At 39.3% G+C, this 21,907-nt stretch overlaps 1 protein-coding gene across 12 annotated transcripts in view; it reads left to right on the plus strand.

Moving 5' to 3' along the window:
- Positions 1 to 21,907, plus strand: part of tnik (TRAF2 and NCK interacting kinase) — a 64,288-nt gene that overhangs the window by 15,380 nt on the left and 27,001 nt on the right. For all 12 annotated transcript variants that reach the window (XM_023352191.1, XM_023352194.1, XM_023352195.1 and 9 more), the window contains exons 3-8: positions 15,945 to 16,001; positions 16,789 to 16,914; positions 19,821 to 19,931; positions 21,177 to 21,267; positions 21,548 to 21,678; positions 21,799 to 21,853. In XM_023352191.1, coding sequence (XP_023207959.1) covers positions 15,945 to 16,001; positions 16,789 to 16,914; positions 19,821 to 19,931; positions 21,177 to 21,267; positions 21,548 to 21,678; positions 21,799 to 21,853 — 571 coding nt within the window. The remainder of the gene's footprint in view (positions 1 to 15,944; positions 16,002 to 16,788; positions 16,915 to 19,820; positions 19,932 to 21,176; positions 21,268 to 21,547; positions 21,679 to 21,798; positions 21,854 to 21,907) is intronic.

Raw genomic sequence — 21,907 nt, forward strand, 5'->3', positions numbered from 1 at the left:
TGCAAGTCCCTATATATCACTTCATGGCAAAATATGATGTGTGTGAATGACTTGGAGGTGTAGTGCTCTGATATGTCTGTGTGCATATGGGGCATTTTGATATTTTCTACTATATTTTCAACTATATGCATGATTTCTTTTCCTATCACGCTACATATTGTTGCAATATTCACGAGAAGCCTAATGAAACATCATTTTTTGAGCATTGGCTACAGTTGTAGTTATTTAAGTATGCTGACATTTTAATCAGCTAATTTTTTTTCTTTTTCTTTTTGCTACCTTCCACCATATTGACATTTAAATTAGCCTGTAGAATATGATTAAAAGGTAAGACTCGACCCCCAAGAGGCTGGCATTTTTGACATTTAATTTAAACTTACAGAAAAATAAATCAAGGTGCAGTTTTTTAAATCTTTTTGTTTAGTTTTTTTTTTTTTTAGAAAGATTACTCTAAAGCTGCTTCTAATCCCTCTGCAGAATTAGGGTTGTGTTAGATTTGCAGGGTCACCCAATAACGCTTTCTTTTTGTCCTTACATGTTTCTCTAATGGTCAGCAATGCATTTAATCTTTCTGGTGATATTCCGTTTGCTGTGTGCCTGGGAGAGAGAGATAACAGTTTTATCAACCTTTCCATTACTCCATCTTGTTAAATGATACACATCGGCTCCTCTGAGCTCTTTATTTGCTATGTTATGTTTGCACGTAGAATTTTGTTTGTTACATATTCCCCGTCAGTAAACACATTTGTAACGGGGTTGGTGATAGGTGAGTAGCTGTGAAAAGATCATCTTAGCTCCACTCCATCTCTCTCTCTCTTTCCATGTTAGTCTTGTTTCCTTCCTCTCCCTCCTCTGGCTGCTCATCCATATCAGTTTTCATTATTCTTATTATTGTGCAGGCTCATTGTTTTGTCTCATTTCCTTCCTTTGCAAGTGATCTGGGCTTAAGGTGAGCAGCATGAGCCTGTGTATTGCCTGTATGCATATATATATATATATATATATATATATATATATATATATATATATATATATGGACTCAGCTGGCTGCCTTAAAAGGACCATAAATAGAGAACATGGGTATTGCTGAATAATTAAACACTTTATCTCTCCACTTCGCTTCCTCCCCATCAACCACTGTCAGTTCCTTCCTTTAGCCTTTTCTCTGTTGTCACTCTTGTCACTTGCCTTTCCATCGCTCCCTTATCAGTATTTCCTCTTATCATTTTGCAACATTCATCCTTTTCCTGCTCTGGGTTGTTAGATTTTCTTACTTTTGCTTTTGTTCTATTTTTTTTCTTTCTGAGGTCTCTGAATATTTATTGGGGCTTGAGGGCAATGGGCATCTCCAAAGTGAGAAACCTGCTCAGAGGAAGAGGAAGACTTCATAATGAATGAATGAGGGAACGAGTCATCATTCCTGGCCTAGATTTTGGAGCACACACTGACTGGATATTTAAATGTCCAGTTAAAGAGACAGGTTTATTTCAAAACTGCTAATTACAAAAATCCTATGTGTCATTTTAGAAGGTTTTGTTTTATTCAGATTCAGTGACCATTTCAGAGGACCATGTTGGGAATGTCCTTGTTGTTTCTGACACTGATCCAAGTCATTTAATAGTAGGGATTTGCCAGTTCCAATTCCCAGTCCGATATTTTACCAAAATCAATGCAATATATATCTATATATATATATCTATATATATATATATCTATATCTATATATATATATATATATATATATATATATATATATATATATATATATATATATATATATATATATATATATATATATATATACTGAAAGCGCAGTAAAATACCAATCCAATTGGTTTGCGAGGCATTTATCTCACTCAAAAATGACATTCCTGATCCTGCTGTTTCAGTTTGTCTTGACAGTCACAGATATTTTATCCTGACGGGACTTTCTGCTGGATATTCTTATATTTCAAAAGCCACCTGCGTCAATTAATACAGCTTGAGTCCCCAATAAACTCACATGTTCCAACTGACGACGCTTTTGTGCAGAGCTGATAAAGTGCTAAGCTAACGCTAATCTGTTTGCTACTTTTTGGTCTGTCCTGTTTGTCTCTGTGTTACCCTGCGACAGACTGGTGGTCAGTCCCGGATGAGAGCTGGTCATTGTTTGTGTATACGTTGTCTTCACATGTTAGCACACCGTGAATGACTTTTGCGGTCTCTATACAGAAAAGATGCAGCACAATGACAAGAGTTTATCTCCATGATGACAGAACACACTGACAGAGCTTCTCCTCAGACAAAGGGCTGCACACACACTTTAAATATTCACCATTCAGACCAAAAGACACACACACACCTGTGCTATAGCTAAAGTGATGTTGTCTGTATTTGCTAGTATGCGCTAATATGTTTTCCATTTATTTCACTAATGTGTCCTTCATACATATTGTAGATGTGTTACTAGAGAATAGTAATAGTTTGATTTTTCATTCCTTTTGCCATCTCAGTGGCCATTTTTACATTTTTTAAATGGACTGTGGTAGTCCCGCTGTGTTTCTCCTATTCCCTTAGTCCCTATTTTGCACTCTAAAATCCACTTCAAAGCTGTTTTGTTTTTTTAATCTCCTTTATCTGCTGGAAATCATTCTGCAAAGTACCATGGGCTATTTTTCTCTTTGTGTGCCTGCCAAATCTTTCTCCTTCACACAGTAACACACACAATATAAGCACGGTGTGAGGGACTATGGAGAGAGTGGTTGGTCCTAAAATAGGAATAGAGCAATCATTTCATTACTTTTATTTTCATTTAGCCACAGTTCTGTTTCAGACTAATGTAGGGCCCTATGGTGTCTTGCAAGAGGATCGAATGTTTAGAAACTTTGTTTTTTTTTAACATTTTGGTAACATTACAGTCTGAAAAGCATGGCATACATTGCAGTCAGCCCTTTTGAGTCAATGCATCTCAAACCACATTTAGCTACAGTTACATTTCTGAGCTCAAGTTCAGACAGATTAGCTGTCTGTGGACATTCATTTTTGAGTTCTTGCAAATGATGAATTTAAATTTAGGTCCTATATTTGACTAGGTCATTCGAGCACATGGATGTGCTTCAATCGAAACCATTCCATAAGGGTTCTGGCTGTAGGTGCCCTGCTAGAGGAAGAACTCCAGGCTCAAGAGTTCCTGTTCCATTCAGAATGGGAGTGCTTTGGGACGCCAGCTTCCTGTCTTGCTTAATGTTGATGTGCAAGACAGTTAACCGCTGGCTGTATACCAAAGTGCAGCATCTGAGGAGTTTTTTTATTGTGTCCGTTCTCTTGTTGGAAGAGGTTAGGTTAGGTGACTATGACTGTAACTGCGGTCTTAAAGTTTTGAGTTGCGTCTGTCACTAGAAAAGTACCACAGAACTACAGTCTCTTTGTCAACAAAAGTCACACACTTCAAAGAAGTGACAGAGCTTGATGTTCCCCTTTCTTTCCTCAAACTTAAACTAGTGTTGTACACATTTTTTGATATCAGACGCAACAGCGCCTGTGAAACCAAGGTATACCTTGATACCTGTAGCAGCCACAAGCTAGGCTAATGTTTTCCATTTGCCGTTCAGGTTGACTGTCTTCATGTTATAGAGATTTTCTTGCTCCAACAAACTTGATTCAAAGAACTGGATTAATTTCTTAGTATAGTATGAAGTTCTGCTGGAACCTCTCAGTGGTATTGCAGCATTAAAACATGCAAAATGTGCAAATCAGAGGCCAATAAAATAATGATGTGCATTATTTTATGTTTGTTATTAAGTTTTACTAATTGATAAAATGCAATATTTTCATTAGAACTGTAATACTGACTTTTTAAGTAGCAAATTCGGTCATGAATGTGCATAATTTATGGTAATTACATCGCTCCTGAAATATCCTCTTAACCTAAGTGGTGCTCTACTTGAAATAAGAGCCAGCTAATATTATATAAACCCGAGGTAGTGTAATAAAATGCCAACATGCAAACAAATGATGGATGCATTATTATTAAAGGTAATAAAATTACTCTTAGAGGGTCTCAGCTGTGCAGCCTGCAGCCAACAGGGTTATGATATGTTCTCATGTAAATACACAGTAATTCTTTTTGTTTCCTTTTTACAATGCAGTTGCTTGCTTGCAGAGGTTTACATTGTAAATTCGTCATTGCTTCGTTCTCATTGTTTGCCTTCAGACACGCAGAGTTCAATCTCTGGAGTCCTTACAGATGAAGTGTGAACCCCGACTGAGGTGGATGTTGCTCATTACGGTGGAAACAGCAGATGGGCTTGTTCTGTTCATGGATATATAGACACACTCACACCTGGCTGTGCGTTCATTAACCCACATCCATGCTGCGTGTTCCCCAAGGCCACGCGCCCCACTTACCCAGATGCCTCCCACCCATACCGGAGTCAATTAGCCATGCCTTGAACCAATAACAATCTCCTTTTCTTTGTTTTTGTTTTTTTTTTCTTCCAATTTTCCAGAGATGTACTATGAATTGAACTCCATCACAATATCACTGGTTGCAATATTGCGATTACAAAGTACAGCTTGAATGCAGGATTTTGTGGAATATTATATTTCAAATGGCTTACATGTAAATATTTAATACTGTTAATATATTGGGTCTGTTGGACAGACTTTCACCACCCTTGATGCCCACAGCTGGTGCATGTTTTTGTTGATAAGATGCTAAAGTTCACAGAAAGTGGTGGGAACATTATGACAAAGAAAATGAAGGGAAGGCATAAAAAAGTGTTAGTTGTGAATATCATTATTACAATACTTGCCAATAGTCCTGCAAGTTCATGTATTTCTTTCACCATTCAGTCCCATCATGTTGTCTTTATACAGTGTCTCCCCAGATGAACCTGGAACTCTCCAACTAATGCACATCATTAAGAACTGCTCTGCTGAGGCTTTCTTCTTTCTAGCTGAACAGATTATTGCCATTTGATATTTTATTCAATAACATGCATCAGTACTGAATCTCTCTATTATCCCTTATTGCCCCTGTAATCTCATTTTTTAGCCTCTTTTGTCTCTTGTTTTTGCTTCCCCTCCTTCCTTCTCTCTGCATTACCTGAAGTGCTTCTTCTACTTATGACTCCCATTCTTCTCCACAACCTTGTTCATCTTCCCCTCCTATCACTTTCTTACCTTCAGCATGCACAGTAAATCAGTTTGGCTGTTCATTTGACCTCTGGAGGTGCTGAAGCGTGATACCTCTGTGCTGAACCTGCCTGCTTGCTGCAACTCCCTCCGCCCCCTTCCTGCTTTCTCCTCCTCCAACTCATGTAGCACTCCCTCATGTCAGGAAGCCCTGATTCTCGTTTTCTGACTCGGACCAGTCCCACTGTATGCTTCAGCGTCACAGAAAGGGTAGACTTTGTTTCCTTCTGAGAACTTGCAGGAAGTGTAATTTACAGCACTGACACATTGAGTCGGTAATCCAGTACAAGTGTAAGATCATCGGTTTATCTATTTTCTAAATGGCCGTTAATCATACACCCCTCTTCCAACAATACAGGATATTTTTTTGCTTTCCAAACATTTTAATTCTAACAAAAAGTGCAGAAGTTTAAGCATCGTGTCAAAGGCTGCATAAGTTTGACCATAAAACGTCAAAACTGGACGAGGAACAAAGTCAGTTTTAGAAAACTGCAAGCACATATGACAGTTTAAACTTTGCTTAGATCAGAACTATATGATCCAAAATGTCTGATGCGCTCATCTGATCAGCACGAGGATGCGCCACTTTGCATGAACTGAAATGGGGCAACACTGCAATACTGATACTAGCAAACAACAGTTAGTGGTCATGTGGCTTCACCACTAAGAACGCGTTAGCTCATCCAGATTCAAACTAAAATATTTAATATTGGTCGTTTTAGTACCTTTAAGAATAGATTTCCCTGTCTGAAATCAGAATGAGCCTAAAATGTACCCAGTAAGAGTAACTTCTTTGTGGCTTCTTTTTAAAAGACTATAGAGTTAGCATTCCTGTTTGAGAAAATGAAAGACTTTGTGCCAGTTTTTCATCTGTACTCACCTGTAAGATGGTCATAGAGCAAAGTTTGAAGAATGTATTAACCTGTGACCTCATTCTTTTGTTTAACTCCACTGCCTTCACTCCTTGCCTGCAGCAGACTTGTGTAACGTAAGAACTGAAGTTAGGTGCGTAGACAACTTAGTAAAAATCTACTAGTTCTGATTGTTTGGACACAAGCTTTTCCCTCTTAATTAATCGTTTTGTGTCAAGTTCTGTGTTCAAAATTGACAACAAAAGAGACTTTATCTGTGTACGTTTTTCAATTACTGGAAAAAGCATCTTTATTAAATATGAGTTCTATTTTAGACACCAGATTCTGCAGCTGTTTTAATGGATTTAACAACACAGGTTACAGTGGGTCTGCTCATGCATGTGTGATTCACTTAATATAATCTGGACCACACTCAATAATACCCATCACAAATTAGTTTTGCGCACATTCATCCCGTAAGATTGGATCCAGTTAGTGCCAGTGTGTTTCCATCACATCAGGGATACATTATCATTTAGCTATTTTTGGATCTTACACTCACAGTATGTGTATCCACACTCGCCACTTAGCAAGCTTATAGTCTAGTCCAACTTTTTTTCTGTCCCAGAAATCTTTACTTACAATCAGTGTCATGCTTTTGTGTTGGTTACTTCTTTGTCTCAGCCTAAGCTATCTAGTGTGTGTTTTTGCCTATTTAGCACCCAGACCACTCTCCCTGAGCCCAGATTAGTCTGTTTTTTGATATTATTTTATTTTATGTGCTGGTTTGTTAGCATCTTTTTCTTTCAGCAGGGTTTAATGAGTGGCCAGGTTTCCCAGTGCAACATCCTTAGTTTGATATTTTTAATCTTCAATCATTTTTTTCAACCTTTTTCGATTTTTTATGTCTCTCTGCCTGCATATTGCCCCAGTTGTTAAAGCGTATCTCCTACATTCTCTTTAGTCTCAGTCCCTCCTTTCGCCTCCCTCCTCATCTTTCAACATAAGAGCAGCCGCAGGGTGCTTCTATATTTCCCAGATACTGCTGAAGTAGATTGGAATCGAGGCCTTTGCCATTTTTATTTACTGCTTTGCTGATTCCATTTGTGCATGTGCTGTTGGTATCGGTGCTTTTCGGCACGCACGGATGCTGAAACACTGCAGGTGTTTGAACTCCAGCGAGGTGTGTCGAGGAGTATTGCCTCTGTATTTCTTCGGAGTCCTGCGTTGTTGGTTAGCCATAAAAAGTGGCTTTTGTTGCGCGTCAAATGCTCCAATACCTTCAGCGACACCGTCTGCGATCGTAAACCGAGACTGAGGAAGCGGTGGTTGTCGTTATGAGTATTGGACACTAAAAGATTAGTTCTCTGCAGTGCTTTGACATTAAAATGGCTGGAAATAAGTTTATTTGAGAGTAAATGTGTGCTACAGCTGTATGTATATCTGATATCTGTCTGTAGAAGAGAACTCAAAAGTGGAGGTCGGAGACAGTTCCCTTAACCCACTTCTCCCCCCTATAATGCATGGAGACGGGTCCTGTGGCAGGGCGGCGATTCCCAGACGTTCAGTCAGTTCCTGCTGTTTGTGAATGGCAGTGTGGATTACCAGAAGGGCACAGATTGGGATTACTGGGTGACCCATTTCCTTTTTTACAAAACAAGAGGAACACAATCGGGCACCCTGCTCCATTTTTAGAGGGCTTGCAGTAACATACCTTTTTTTGGTTCTCTAGTGGTTCACAAATGTTTCAGCTCTCAATCCACAAAATAACAATAATAACGAGAGACTTTGACCGACACCGGTTGAAACCTACAAATGTTTCTACTATTCATGTCAATAGGACAAAATGACAAAACAACAACCGTTAGAGGTATGTGGATGTTTTTTTTTTGTTCAGCAGATAGCATTTTTAAAGAATTTGGAGCAGAAGATGCTACATTTCAGACATTTTTTCTGGCTAAAATGACTGAGCAGATCCTTTCTCCTGTGGCTCCTGATATCTGGTAGTGGAGACATTTCAGATGGTCTGCATATTTTTTTTTACAGATCTGCTTTGAGTCACACACAGCCTCCAAAGAAGAGAAATTCCCCAGTACAAACAATGCTGGAGCGACCTTTCACAGGTTGGAGCTCATCCGTACACAGAGATAGGGTCTGATTTCCAATCTTAAACTTTAGGAGCGGACTTTACCATCATATTAGCAATTAGTCTGGCTGGTTTGTCTAATATTACAAAATAAGTAGTGGCTGTGTGTATTCTCTAGAGCAGTTTTCTCCCACCCTGCTTTTCAATTCAAATATGCTATATAAATAAACTTAATAAATTGATTGATTGATACCTACACAGCAACTGGTACGTGTTGACAATTCTCTGGGGAAATCTGTGTTGACATCAAAATAACAGCAGATATCTTTCAAATTTAAAGCTACCTCAAAAGACAGATAATGTTATATAATTAGGTTTTTGCTCTTTTTGTTATGACAAGAATAACGTCAGCATTTTATATTTGGTTTGATTTCTGGAGATTATCTCAAGTATCCACATTTTTATTGAAGGGAGCCTGTAATGACTTCTAGAATCTGTTGACTGCACTGCTTGCAAAATGCAAGTTCTGAGCAGCGATAAGTTCTTCATACAATGTTTTTGGAAAAAAGGTTAACCGCGCTTTATAAGAAAACTAATAACCAAAATTCTCTGTCTTCGCCATTCCAAATGGCAAAGAAATGCATGCAACACGTGAAGTGGAAAACAAAACTTATCTGATGGAACTGTGGAAACACTCATAGGAAAGTATTTGTTCCTAGAAGGAAAAGTTTCCAATTAGGCAGCCAAACTGTCAAATGCTGCATGTGACCGTGTTCAACACGTAAACAGGTAGAGCAGCCTTTCACCACAGGAAGATGGTAAGCAGAAGTGCGAAGCCTCACAGATTACCGCTGCTTCTCTTGTAACAAGCAGAGTGAGCAGCACAGTGTTGCAAAGAAAAGTTTTCACAGTTTAAAGCACAGACTTTGTTTAGTGGTTTAAGTAGGTGTGATTTTTCGTTGACAAAGCTATATTCAGAAAGTAATTTGAATTCATTTCCGGGCCGACATTATACTTTGTTAGAACTTAAAACCGATTTTAGACTCCTCCAGTTGAGTGCGCTCACATCTAAAAGATGAAATATGTGGATAAGAGAGATACCATGATTTGCAATCTTTACAATCATGGTAGTAATCTTTTAATTTACCACCATGTTTCTTTTGACTTGAAGTAATGTTAATGTTAATGTCTTGTAGTGGCCTCATGAGTTATAAAACTTATTCTGTTTCTACTAAAGAATCTAAAGATCAGCGAGATTGCAAGGAGGACTGCTAACCTCAGAGACTTGAAGCTCATCACCAACAATAAATTATCAAATACCAATGGAAACAATTATAAGTAAGCAACCATAAGTCGCCACGGTGGCTGGTCAACAAGTATAAGTGTCTGTTCCAATGACAATACAGAATTTGCCACTGATTATTGAGAAGGGTAGAAATACTTTTTCACATGTCTTGTTCAATTAAAACTGGTTTCCTTCGTCTTATTGTCTTTTGAGAGCTTTGGCAAGCTTACTCTTAAAGTTAAGCATCAGATTTATTATGAAACTCACTCTCTCTGCATTTCAGTGGTCCTAATTGACCTTGCATTAGGACATTTACTCTTTGCAGTGGGAAGTGAAGCCGGCTCCTCCACTCTTCACCTGGTGCCCTCTTCTTAACATAGACTCACAAATCAAGACAATAGTCACTTATACCCCTGTCCTTTTCTCTTTTGTGTATGTGTGCTTAAGGGTGCATATTAGTGAGTTCATGTACGTATATTTAAGTGTCCTGCCCATTGTGATCCGGCGAGCAGGGACTGTTGCTAGGCTACAAGAGGAAGTGTCCTGCATAGTCAATGTGTCCAAGGGGGGTGTGGATGTAATTGACTTGGCAAGGGCAGTGATGCGAACACAGAGAAACAAAAATCTAAGCATTCTTTAAATGCCTTGTATTCCCAGTGTCAGAGACTCACTGATACTTTCGGGATCAAGATGTACACCGGCGGATTAAATTACACAAGCATTCGCCATGTCTGTCTCTGAGGCTGACAGATTCCCTTTGCTGTGCAAAAGTGAATTTGTGCTTTGAACGTTCAGCAAACCGGCCTCAACAGAAGCTCCAAAAAGAATCACCACACGCAGCGACTATTTCTTCAGCCTGAAATACACAGGCTAGTTGCTGTCACGGCATGTATCTTCAAACAGGCTACAAATACTTTTGTGGGTTTTTAGTTCTGCTTTGCAGAGACTTTTAATTAAATTCACATGCAGATGGTAATGACTGTAACAATATACACTTGTGATATTCTCACACCTTCTCTAGTAAAAGACAACTCAAGAGATAGGGATGAGAGGATGCATGATCCACAGTTGTAATGTCTGAACTACAATTAGTTTTCTGTCTACTACAGCAAATATGAGAATCTCATTAAGTTCAGGTTGCACTACTGAAGTAAAAGTGCTATTTATTTCTGTCTCAGGTTTTGAGAACTAATACATTTTTGTATTTGTCTGCACATGCACACACAGAGTTGACTTATTTGGTTTTTGTAAAGCTACGACCTGCCTATATCAGTTGTTCCCAAAGTGTGGGGCGCGCCCCCTAAGGGGGGGGTGGGGGCACAATGCCATTAGTTTAAGTCAAATTGATTTGAAGCAATATTATCACAACTACTTCATCAAAAGTTTAGTCTGGCAGCCTAAACATGGCTGGTCTCAGAGCTCCTTGTGGATGTGTCTGTGACTGCTGCTGTCACATTTGGTCAAAACATCAAGAACAGGAGAAAAGTGACTATGTGAACATTTAAAGAATGATGTATCTTCATTTTAAAGGGCATCGTTACCGGAATAATGACCTTTAAGGTATATTACATGGGGTTTCTTGTTTTGCTCTGAGTACATGCTAAGATCCACATGAGTGCATTGTGGTTTACAGAGTGCTTTAGATGCATTAGGGGAAGCAAAGTGGAGGGGATGCAACGAGCCTTCAGTTCGTGTCATATTCGCCTGCCGAGCTCAAAGCAGAATGCTGTTCCTCTGGCATTAACTTTCAGCTCAATCATGTTCTTGTAAGACCTGCTTTTCACAGGCCACTGGGCCATGCTGGGAGCCATGAAAGTGACGAAAGATGGAAAATACGAGGAGCGAAGAGAGGGGGGAAAAAAACGGGTGAGACGTTGTGAGATCTAATGAAAAGGCATAAAGAGGAGATTGTGGGGAGCTAAGAGGGTTTAGATAATGAGAGTGCAAATCAGAGGGACAAGAGAGGGAAGGAGAGTGAGGAAGAGAGGCAGAGGGGGGAAAATGTGGATCTAGGTCAGAGAAGCAACACTGTCAACGAAACTAGTGGAGGAAAGGATGGGCTGGCCTGTGAGATTTAATGCCGATTGGTCTGAATGGGATAGATCAGAGCAAGTGGACCATCCCTATGAGAAAACGCAAAAAGGATGACAGCATGAAGTGTGAAATCCATTTTATAATTCATTATTAGAGCTGCACCTATCTTCATTGCTTATTTAGGGAATTGCATAAATAAATGTATGACAATATATCCACAAGGAGCTTTTAGCATCTCAGGTTTTTGGTATCAGTGATTTGAAGATGTCCTCATTTCAGGGATGAAAATGGGCAAATTGAGGTTTAGTTTTAAAAATTATCACTAGGTAGAAGGATTTTTCAGTTTTGCATTTCCAAATGCACTTCCTGTTAACACTTGTTCTGCTGTCATTCCTGCTCCATCGTTGTGTCACACCAACAGAAACACCTTGTGTGAGGTTGAGGTTGTGTAAGCAAAATCTACCAAAGCATCTTAATCAATTAACTGCTACTCTATTATTCTCATGTTGTTCCATTTTTTATAGTTAGTATGTTGAGTTTACTGGTATCAAAAAGTCAGTAAATATACTAAAGGAGTGTTTTTCTTGTGTGTGTGTATTACTGAGTCTGTAATTTTTTCCATTGCTCCAGCTGTTGCCAGTATCAAAGATCCTTTCTGAGCGTCAACGGTGTGACAATATTTCTCTGTGAATCTGTATGGCCTGTTATTGAGAAGTAATTTTTTCTTCTACCCCACTCTGAAGAAGTTTGTCAAATTTCTGCCACTTTTAAATTAATCTGTTTGGAAAGACAAAGTACTGATGTTGAATTGAACTTTTTCAATTGTATGAATAACCTTCATACTAGAACCATGTCCAAGCGATTATCATCAGAGGAAGTTGTAGTTTGCTTAATGGTTTTTTTTTTTTACAATTGGTTATAGAGAAAGTTGCACCCCTCATTTACACTCAGACTCCTGAACACAACGTGTTGCTGTTAAGAAAATGTTACATGAATAGTAGCAAAGGACAAGTTAATAGAAAACCCCCTCTCCAAACTTGAAAATAAATAAATATGTATCTTCATATTGGAATCCATTTGGGTGGATGGTAGCTAAAGCAATTTGGTTCCTATTAATCCCATGTTATTGCTAACTCTACAAGAAAGCTATTTTCTATAAGGATCTAATAAACTCTGTTTAAACAGCAAACTTGATTAAAGTGGTGTGTTTGCTACTGCCAAAATATGTGTCGAGTCTGTTTTAGATGGTTGAGGATTATCAATAAAATCTCTGGCTTGTAAGCAGTTGACGACTGCTGAAGGGCAGATTCCATCATCAAGACAAGCTGGCAGGTAGAGACGCATGGATACACAGAGAACAGGTTCAATGAAGCTCCTGACAGGTTGCCAAACATTTAATTGGCTCTGCCATTGACAATATAATGACAGATTTATTGAAAACCTTTTAAAAAATAAGGTGCAGGTATAATGGCTGCACAGAGGCAGCCACGCCAAGAAAACAACAAATGCAACAACAAGAACATGGAGGACAAAGTCGGGTCACAACAACCCCAGTGATTAATGTCATTGTTACATAATGTTATCATAGTAAGGAGTGGCTACGTGTGTCTACTGGGAAGTCTGTATGGGGTCATTCGAAGATGTAGACTTATTTGTCCCTCTACATTTTTTGAAGAACTATTTCTGTAGATGGCAAGCTAGTTTGTGCATATGGAATGGAACCTGTTCATCTGATCTGAAAACTGTGATGTGTATTTGTATTTGTATTTACCCTCCTTATTTTTTCTTATTTAGAACCACCTTTGGCTTCAAATACAGGTTCAAGTTGTTTCACAAGGATGTAAATATTTGCCAATTTTGCTTTACAGAATAATTTGACACAAATACACTCATAAGAGAATGAATCATTTTGTATCTGTGAATATCAGGTTCGGAGTCTTGCCTCGTGTTCTTAATTGAATTTACATCAGGACATTGATTGCGCCATCCTTACATGTGATCTGAACTAACACACTGTAGCTCTGGCTATGTTTAGGGTCGTCATAAAGCTGGAAAGTGAACATCCGCACCGGTTTCAAGTCTAAAATGGTTTCCCTTAGCTAGTTCCATCAGTCTTTCTGATGACTCTGATCGATTTTTCCTGTTTCTGTTGGGAAAAACTCCCCCAAACATCCAAACAGCCTGTCAATGTCACCTCAACCAAGCTTAAAGGTTTGCAGGGTGTATTCAGGATGACGAATAATACATTTTGTGCCACTAACAGCCAACAATTTAGACTTTTGTCTAATCTATTAGAGCAATGTCCTTCATGTTTGCTGTTTGACTTGCATGGTAAACCGCTAATAGGACTTTTTATGGTTTTCCATCAGAAATAACTTTGTTCTTGCTACTCTTGCGTAAGGGCCTTTTTTCTTAACAGATTATGGACTAAACGGTGCTCTGTAAAAGGCCCAAAGTGGCTATTATTACTTTAAATGGGGCTGAATGTACTGTGTGTGTGTGTGTTTTATACTATGCAATAATTTTACTTCGCTTTACAATTATATACAATCTTGTGTGTCACATTAAATCTTTATAAAATATTCAGATTTCTTAATGAGGCAAGATTTTTGCAGGGCACCATAACGCAGCTACATCATCCTCTTAAATTAACTGGCTTGGAAATGCTATTTTTGTGCACCCCAGTCTCATTTTCAAATTTGCAAATAAATTAGGAGGAAGCGGGCAAAGACAGCAGTGAAGATAACGATGAACAGACCGTGCTAATTTCTTTCTGATCCTCCTTTCCAAAACGGTCATTTAATAAGCCTGGATGACATTACTGCTCCTGGAGGAGAGATAGCGAGACACGGAGGGAGGACGGCTGTCAACTGGTTCAGACAAATGAATTTTTAGCTTGCTCCGATAATATCCGTGTCTCATATCTGTTTGACACATTCACCATTTCCCGCTCCCTTGGTCGTACTTTGACCTAATCAGTCATCCTCTCACCTGCCTCTCCCCCTATCGCTTACATGTGTGGGATTTATAAAGAGTTCTTCTTTCTGTGAGAACGATAGAAAGATAGGAAATCTTTTTTTCTGCTTTCTGTGTGTCTGTAAGTGTTTGAGTTTCTGATTTGTGAGTGGCTCTAATTCTTTTGTTGGTTTTTGAACAAAGCCGGTGCTTGTGCTTGTGGAATTGGGGCAGTCTGATCCTAATGAGAAATCCCTGGTCAATCTTCCCAGCTCTTTCACTCGCACAAAATCCGAACTGGTTTTTTTTTGTGTGTTTGTTTTATTTTTTGATACTTGTGTGTGTGTGTGCGCGTGTGGGCGTGTGTGTCTTTGTGTGAGAGCGGTTGATCAGTGTTCAGCCACCCAGTGGGGCTCAGTTTGCACGGTGAGCAGCAAAATTACCAATGTAAAAATCCAAGCTTTCTTTTAGCATTAAATCAGCAAATTTAACAGTGGATCTATATAGTGGGGACTTTCCTCTTTTTAAATAAAAGTTGTGTGATCAATGAACACATTTCTCTGTGAAAACATGAAATCAGGTTAAAACAATATGAGGTTATCTCTGCAGCCAGTGTCTGCTATAACTTTTCACTGTAATTTGGCGTCGTTGAGCTATGTCACATGTCCAGTCAATCAAAGTCTTTTTGATGTACTGTATAGGCAGCTAACTTATAATGCTAACTTGTTTATTATGAATTGAAATACACGTGTTCTTGCTCCCTGTCTGTTGCTATGGATTTGTTTCTTTGTTGTCCGGTTGCTAAGTCACGCTACGTACTTCAGCTGGAGGGAATAACCAACAGTGGTTTTAGTATTTGTTTGTACTTTCTCCGTTAATCACAGCCACGCATGCTCCATGTGCGAATGATCCCTTTGTTTATTTCCACCTTTCCTCCTGTTCTTCCAGGCTCCTTGTTCACTTATTTCTTCAAGATATCCTTCCCCTTACAATACCCTCTGTTCCAGTTAATGCGCTTTTTGTACAATATTGGAGAAGATTTACTGCTAGGATTTTTGTGGCTAACTTTTTGTACACAAGTGGGACATGGGCCAGAATTAGATTCTCAAAATGTATCTGTTACTTGTTGTATATTGTATAGTGTGTGTGTTTTTGATACGTGCACTTTTGAAATACCTTACCAAGTCCAACGGGCAATCTACAGTATATTAACCACCTCAGTCACACAGCTGGAAACCTCAAGAGCTTCTTCTAGTCAAACATTAAGATAAGACAACTAAAAATCCATAAAGCTTAAAGCATTCACTCTCATCCATGGGGATCCATAATAATAGCTTGAAACTGCAATGGCAGTTAAATAGCACTTTGTGAGATAGATATCAGGTTGATTGAAAAATTTGTTTTAATGTCATTTCTGACCATCCTAAAGTGAAGCATGTTGTTTTTGTCCTCAGAAAAGATTCAAGTCAACTCATGTTTCTTCTCTTTTCTGTCTTATCTCCCCCTCTGTTTTCTTTTTCATTCCATCTTCTCCTGCATCTTTCCTTCCTGCTCCCAGGGTCGCCATATTAGAACAGGACAGTTGGCAGCCATCAAGGTCATGGATGTCGCTACGGTAAGACACACGAATACACACTCCCACATATTCATACGCAGAAAATCCATCTTGAGCTTTTAGACTAAAGTCAACCATACCATCTAATTAAGAGCGATGAGTCACCGCTTGTGCATGTGCGTAATGTGGAGGAGATGAAACGAGGACAGGCCCATCGCCATGGTAATATCAGTTGGAATGATTAGGAGACGAGTGTGGTCTCAGGCATGTCTGTAAAGCAGGAGGGAACCGCGGCTATTTTTAGAAATCCTCACACCCCACGCATCCCTGTTAGCACTCAGCTGCCGGCAAAACAATGAAGAATAAAAAAACAGGAATTAACTACTGTGACATCCTATGAGTGAATAACGCAACAGAAGCTTTGGCAAACCTGCAGGATGTCGACTGCTTGAGCAGGAAATGAAAAGACTGTTTGCATTAAACTAGCACAAATAAATAAAAGAAATTACAACAAATTTTTTTATACAAGAGGCTACAGACATTTTATCTAATTAACAACCACCATAACAACTTGTTTCAAACAACAGCTTCTGGCACTGTGACAGGATCCCTCTGGAAGTGGAAGTAATTAAAGAGTAATGTTGTTAGTGTGGATAATTTAGAGGCCAGCTGTGTGCACTAAAGCATTAGTTTGTATTCATGTATTTATTTTAAAGATTTAATAAGATTCGGCGTGATAATTAAAGATCAGTCGGATTAGTTTTGCTCCGTCAACAACCCGAGATGCGAGTACAGCGTCGGAAATGAAAGGTCTTAAGTTTTAAATATTATATTTCTGTGATTGCAGGACGAGGAGGAAGAGATCAAGTCTGAAATCAACATGCTGAAGAAGTACAGCAATCACAGGAACATCGCCACTTACTTTGGAGTATTCATCAAGAAACAGCCTCCTGGCATCGACGACCAGCTTTGGGTAGGACACCTTTTTTTAATGTAATGAATGTCATTTTTTAGTTCTAAGCTATTTTTATCACTTGTCAAACTCATTTTTTGGCAGCCCCGGTAAAGATGACTTGAAAGGATTAGAAGAAAGACAGTTTCCCCCCCTGGACTGAAAAGAAATGGAAAAATATCCAGCTTTTTTTTAACAGAAGCGCAAGTGTCAATATTTTGTGCGTTCCCTATTGCGAATAGGGCAACATTTCATGTTTTCATATTACATTTGAGGAAGTTGGAGTATGCACAAAAAAGAAAAAAGATTTCCCTTGCTCTTTGCACAGTCTAGGTAGAGATCATCTAGTGTCTTGGGTCTTGTATTATATTTTCTTTTCTTTAGCTCCCCCCAGAGGTCCTCCAGATGTGGACATGAGGGGCTTTTCCACACAATAATCAATTGTGCTACGTCAGATGTACAAGGAGTGTTCGTTAACAAGCTCAATATTAGTCTCATCTTAGTAAAGCACATGGTTCCAATTTAAATGATCAGACTTCTGCAAACTCCACAAGTTTATGTCTGTGACCGTCCTGCTCCCTCTTTGTTGTGGCAAGGTCAATGTCGGTCCTAATTTGGCCTTTTGCCCAGCAGCTAAAACAAATGGGTCTTTGTGTCACATCAGAATGTCACTGTGATCAACAAAAAAAGTTACATTTTAGGTAAAGAAAATGATTCAGTTGTATTTATCTTAAATTGTTTGGGATATCTTATAGCAGTAAGAAGTTTGCTCCCCAGCATCAAATTATGCAAATTTTTTCACTTATACCTTTTAAGTCTCAAAAAAAGAGAGAACACATCGTGCATAAAGAACCTGGATCTGCATCAGATCATATACTAACGTAATCTCTTCAGTAACTCTATTCTGTCCGGTCATATTGTATTTCTCGCAGTGCAGTGGCAGCACAAACTCATATGTGGACAAATAGATTCGCACTAAAAGAGCCAAACCTGCTCTCTGTATATTTCTCCCTGATAACAGTCACAAGTGCGTGTTGTTCTGTTCACACCTGCAAGTGTGTTGCTGTGCTGTGTCTTGGTAAATGCCCGCATCCTGGGCAAGAGCAGGTCGGCTGCTTCCCGCGTACTGCTGCTCTTACTCTGAACAAGAGGGCCGATAAGAGGGGAGCTTGAAGCAGAGCCAGGATTCACAAACTGAACTTTGGTTCACCAGTCTCCATGGATGCAGCACAGAGATGAAAGAATAGAAAGGGAAGGGGGGGCGTGTTTGGCTACTTTTTCTCTTGCGTATTTATTCCCTCTTTGTGAAGGTTGTTTCCTTTTTTATTAATTATACAAGTTTATTTCCTAAATGTGGTAGACAAGCATAGGTCAGTGTGTGACTCTCATGGAACTCAGTTCACAGTATTCAAACAAAAAATTGAATTGAAAAATAAATTCTTATTGTACGTTTCTTTTTTTTTTTTTTACATATTTCAAATATTATTTTAATGTCAACCCCATTGAATAGTTAAAATACACAAATACATTAGACTTTCTCTAAAAATGCTTAGAACTGCCTATTTTAATAGTTTAAACACCAAGTATCCCTTAATATGCACAGTATAAACCATCTTAGCCCTACCACAGAAGCCAACATCTGCGTTTGGGGTACAGCCGGCCAGCGTCGAGGAACGTGAACGTTCTTATATGATATAAGTGTATGTACCTTGGTGGATATCCTGCAGTGTGCTACTTGTAGCATGGCGATTGTATTAACTCAATAAAAGTGATTATGGTAGACAGCTGACCGTCTGGGTACACCAAAAGGTAGGGAGATGGCAGAGATGAATTACTCTGTGCTCAGTACAGCTGGAGAACGTTCCAGTCTCTTCAACGCTCTCTGGCTTCCCGTTACAATGACTTTACATCAGATGACAAACATTTTCTAACACTTTTGACACAGTGTGATTTTCAAAAACTGGATCTCTTTATTTAGAATTTTCTTGAAACCAGCTCTTTTAAAAAACATCAATTTATATATATTTTTTGTCAGTTCTTCACACCGTTTAACTTGGCACATAAAGTGAATAAGATCCAAGTGAGGAAGATCTTTTTGCATAGTGAAAAGATCCCATTACAGTCTGAATCAAGACATTATCCTGCTTCTGTTGCTGTATTTCGCTTATGGCTCCAATGAGGCAGCTTATGCTTGCAGTTTATGTTTTCCCTGTGTGTGGAGAAAGCGGTTGTTCAGAGATGCTTTTCAACCACACAAACATTAAGTAAGCTGTGCCGAACTTAATTATTCTATTTATCTGTCAGCTATGCGCATATTATCACATAATACTGTGTTGTTTTTTGGGGTGTAGGGAGCTGTAACTGTGACAGTCTAAAAAGCCAAGCTGGCTTATACGCTGAGACCAATGTAGAACCAGCAGTTATACATCATGTATGTATCTGGGCTATTGATGGAAACCCACTGAGGCGCTGTTGAACATGCAATCTATGACGGGGACAACCGCAATGCTGGCAGTCGAGTCTTTCATTCTTTCTAGCCAGTGAGCTAAAAATATTTTTCCAGCTTTCAAGCTACATAGTTGACAGCTTCAGGTTTCAATTTGCCTAGCAGATAAAAAAAGTACCTCAACTATAAAATGGTTGCTGTAAGTTGTTGGAAAACATGCCGACGCTTTTGCAGCAGTTCCATTTTGGCGCCAGCGTTGTAAGTTTCGAGTGGCTCGAGGAAATTGGTAATTAGTGTAATAAGCATATTTTAATAATTCCATTTGAAATCAATCTCTTGTGACTTGTTGTTTCTTGGTCTTGCTACCACCTGACGTTCTTTTACAGGTATTTCAGGCTCCTCTGGAACAATTCTCGACAAGGCTGCCTTCTTAGGCAGAGCAAACAATTAAAAAAGAAAAACCATGTCTTGTGTATTTTAGCTTGTCATGGAGTTCTGTGGAGCTGGCTCGGTGACAGACTTGATCAAAAACACCAAGGGCAACTCGCTAAAGGAGGACTGGAATGCTTACATCTGCAGAGAGATTCTCAGGGTGAGTTCCAAATCACACCTTGTACTTTTTTTTAAGGGTAAATAAGCACCTCCCCCTACACCTGAAAGAATCACGGCATTGTTTCAAAATCGCTCTTCACCGGTATTAATCACAGTTCAGTTGTGCTCTAGCATTTTTCTGTAAACCACGAATTGGGAGTTCTAATCATTGATGTCTTTACTAGAAAGATGTGAGTTCAGGCTGCATCTCTGTCTCTTTATTTGTCAGCAGTGCTCTGACAAATGGCTACATTGACAATTTCATGGTCCAACACACTTCAATCGTGGCTTTTATAAAACTTAATAGCATATCGAAGATGTAATTAAATCATTTGATTCAAGTGTGCTGGACCAGGAATGCACCTAAAACCTGCAGGGCAATAGATCTCGAGAACTTAGTTTGGAGACCCATGCAGTAGATGGCGGAAAACTAGCACTGCAGGTCAGCCTGAGTGCACCGTCCCCTCTGTGGAACACGGTTGTGGAAGCATTAGGCTGTGGGGACACTTTATTTTTTTTGGCAATATCACAATCGGTTGCATTTCACGGGAAGCTAGGAGGAGATAATTACAGAGAAATCCAGGAAGAAACCCTGTCAGAGGCAGCAAAAGACGTCTAGGTAGGTCCTTCCAACAGGACTGCAACCCTAAAACTGAATCCAGAAACACGATGAATAGCCCAGTCAGAGTCCTGGCCTTATTTTAGTTGGGAAGTCGTCATCGAACCTTACTGTGCTTGAGCTATTTTGCAACGAATGGGCAAACATGTTGACATGTTCATATAGATAGATATTTTCCCTTCACCTTACAAAAATAAACATCCTTGTTTTGGTCTGTCACATGAAGTCCCAATACTATATTGAAGAGGTTGTGATATGATAAAGAGTGAAAAAGTTCAAGGTGTATGAATGTTTCTCAAGAAACTAACTGATACTGTCACATATCAAATAGCTTTTTGTGATACTTTATAAATTTTTCCATCTCTCTACACTTTTATCTTTTTTTAATGACACATTTGTGTCGTTGCATAGCTGTGTTTACTCAATTAATCACAGCTTTTTAGTGCGGAGATTCCTCTTGAAATGTAAAAAAAAGCCTCTGCAGGTGAGAGGCTTCAGGTCAGCCGAGGAGCAGCTTCGCCGGGGTTGCTGAAGGACACCTCCCTGTTTAACCCTGAGCTCTTTCTTGAATAATAATCACAACTTGGCTCCGTTTCCTTCATGGCTCATATCTGTCTGCATCCGCAGGGTCTGGCTCATCTACATCAGCACAAGGTCATCCACAGAGACATCAAAGGACAGAACGTGCTGCTGACTGAGAATGCCGAGGTCAAGCTAGGTGAGCCGGTTCCCTCCTACTTGACTAAATAGCTTTGCGTTTGGAGGATGTATGAGATTTCGTGCTTGCGTGACTTTTGTGGCTTTTCTTTCCATTCTCAGCTTAGTCATCTGTTTGTGGCTGTCACACTGTTCAAGATGCAAAATGCTGAAGAAGGGAATCTCGCTGTCTTTTTCCTTAGATTTTATTGCTGTGTATTTTTAGATTGGTCGACATTATTCAGACAGATTTGGAGTCTTGTATTGAGGCTTTTTGTGTGTGTGTGTGTGTGTGTTTGCAGTGGATTTTGGCGTTTCGGCCCAGATGGACAGAACGGTGGGAAAGAGGAACACATTTATTGGGACACCATACTGGATGGCGCCAGAGGTTATTGCCTGTGATGAAAACCCTGAAGCCACCTACGACTGCAAGGTAAAAACTGCCTTCATCTGAAGATGCCTTATACATACACACACACACACGCACACACCTATATATATACTGTATATTTTGAGATTTTGATCGCCCTGATGTATGCTTCCTTCATTGCAGAGTGATTTATGGTCCCTGGGGATCACAGCGATAGAGATGGCTGAAGGAGCGCCTCGTAAGTGCCCAATCAATACCCTACATCTCTGTTGCTGTTATTTTCTTACGGCTT

The sequence above is a fragment of the Xiphophorus maculatus genome, chromosome 19, assembly GCF_002775205.1.
Source record: "Xiphophorus maculatus strain JP 163 A chromosome 19, X_maculatus-5.0-male, whole genome shotgun sequence".
NCBI lineage: Eukaryota > Metazoa > Chordata > Actinopteri > Cyprinodontiformes > Poeciliidae > Xiphophorus > Xiphophorus maculatus.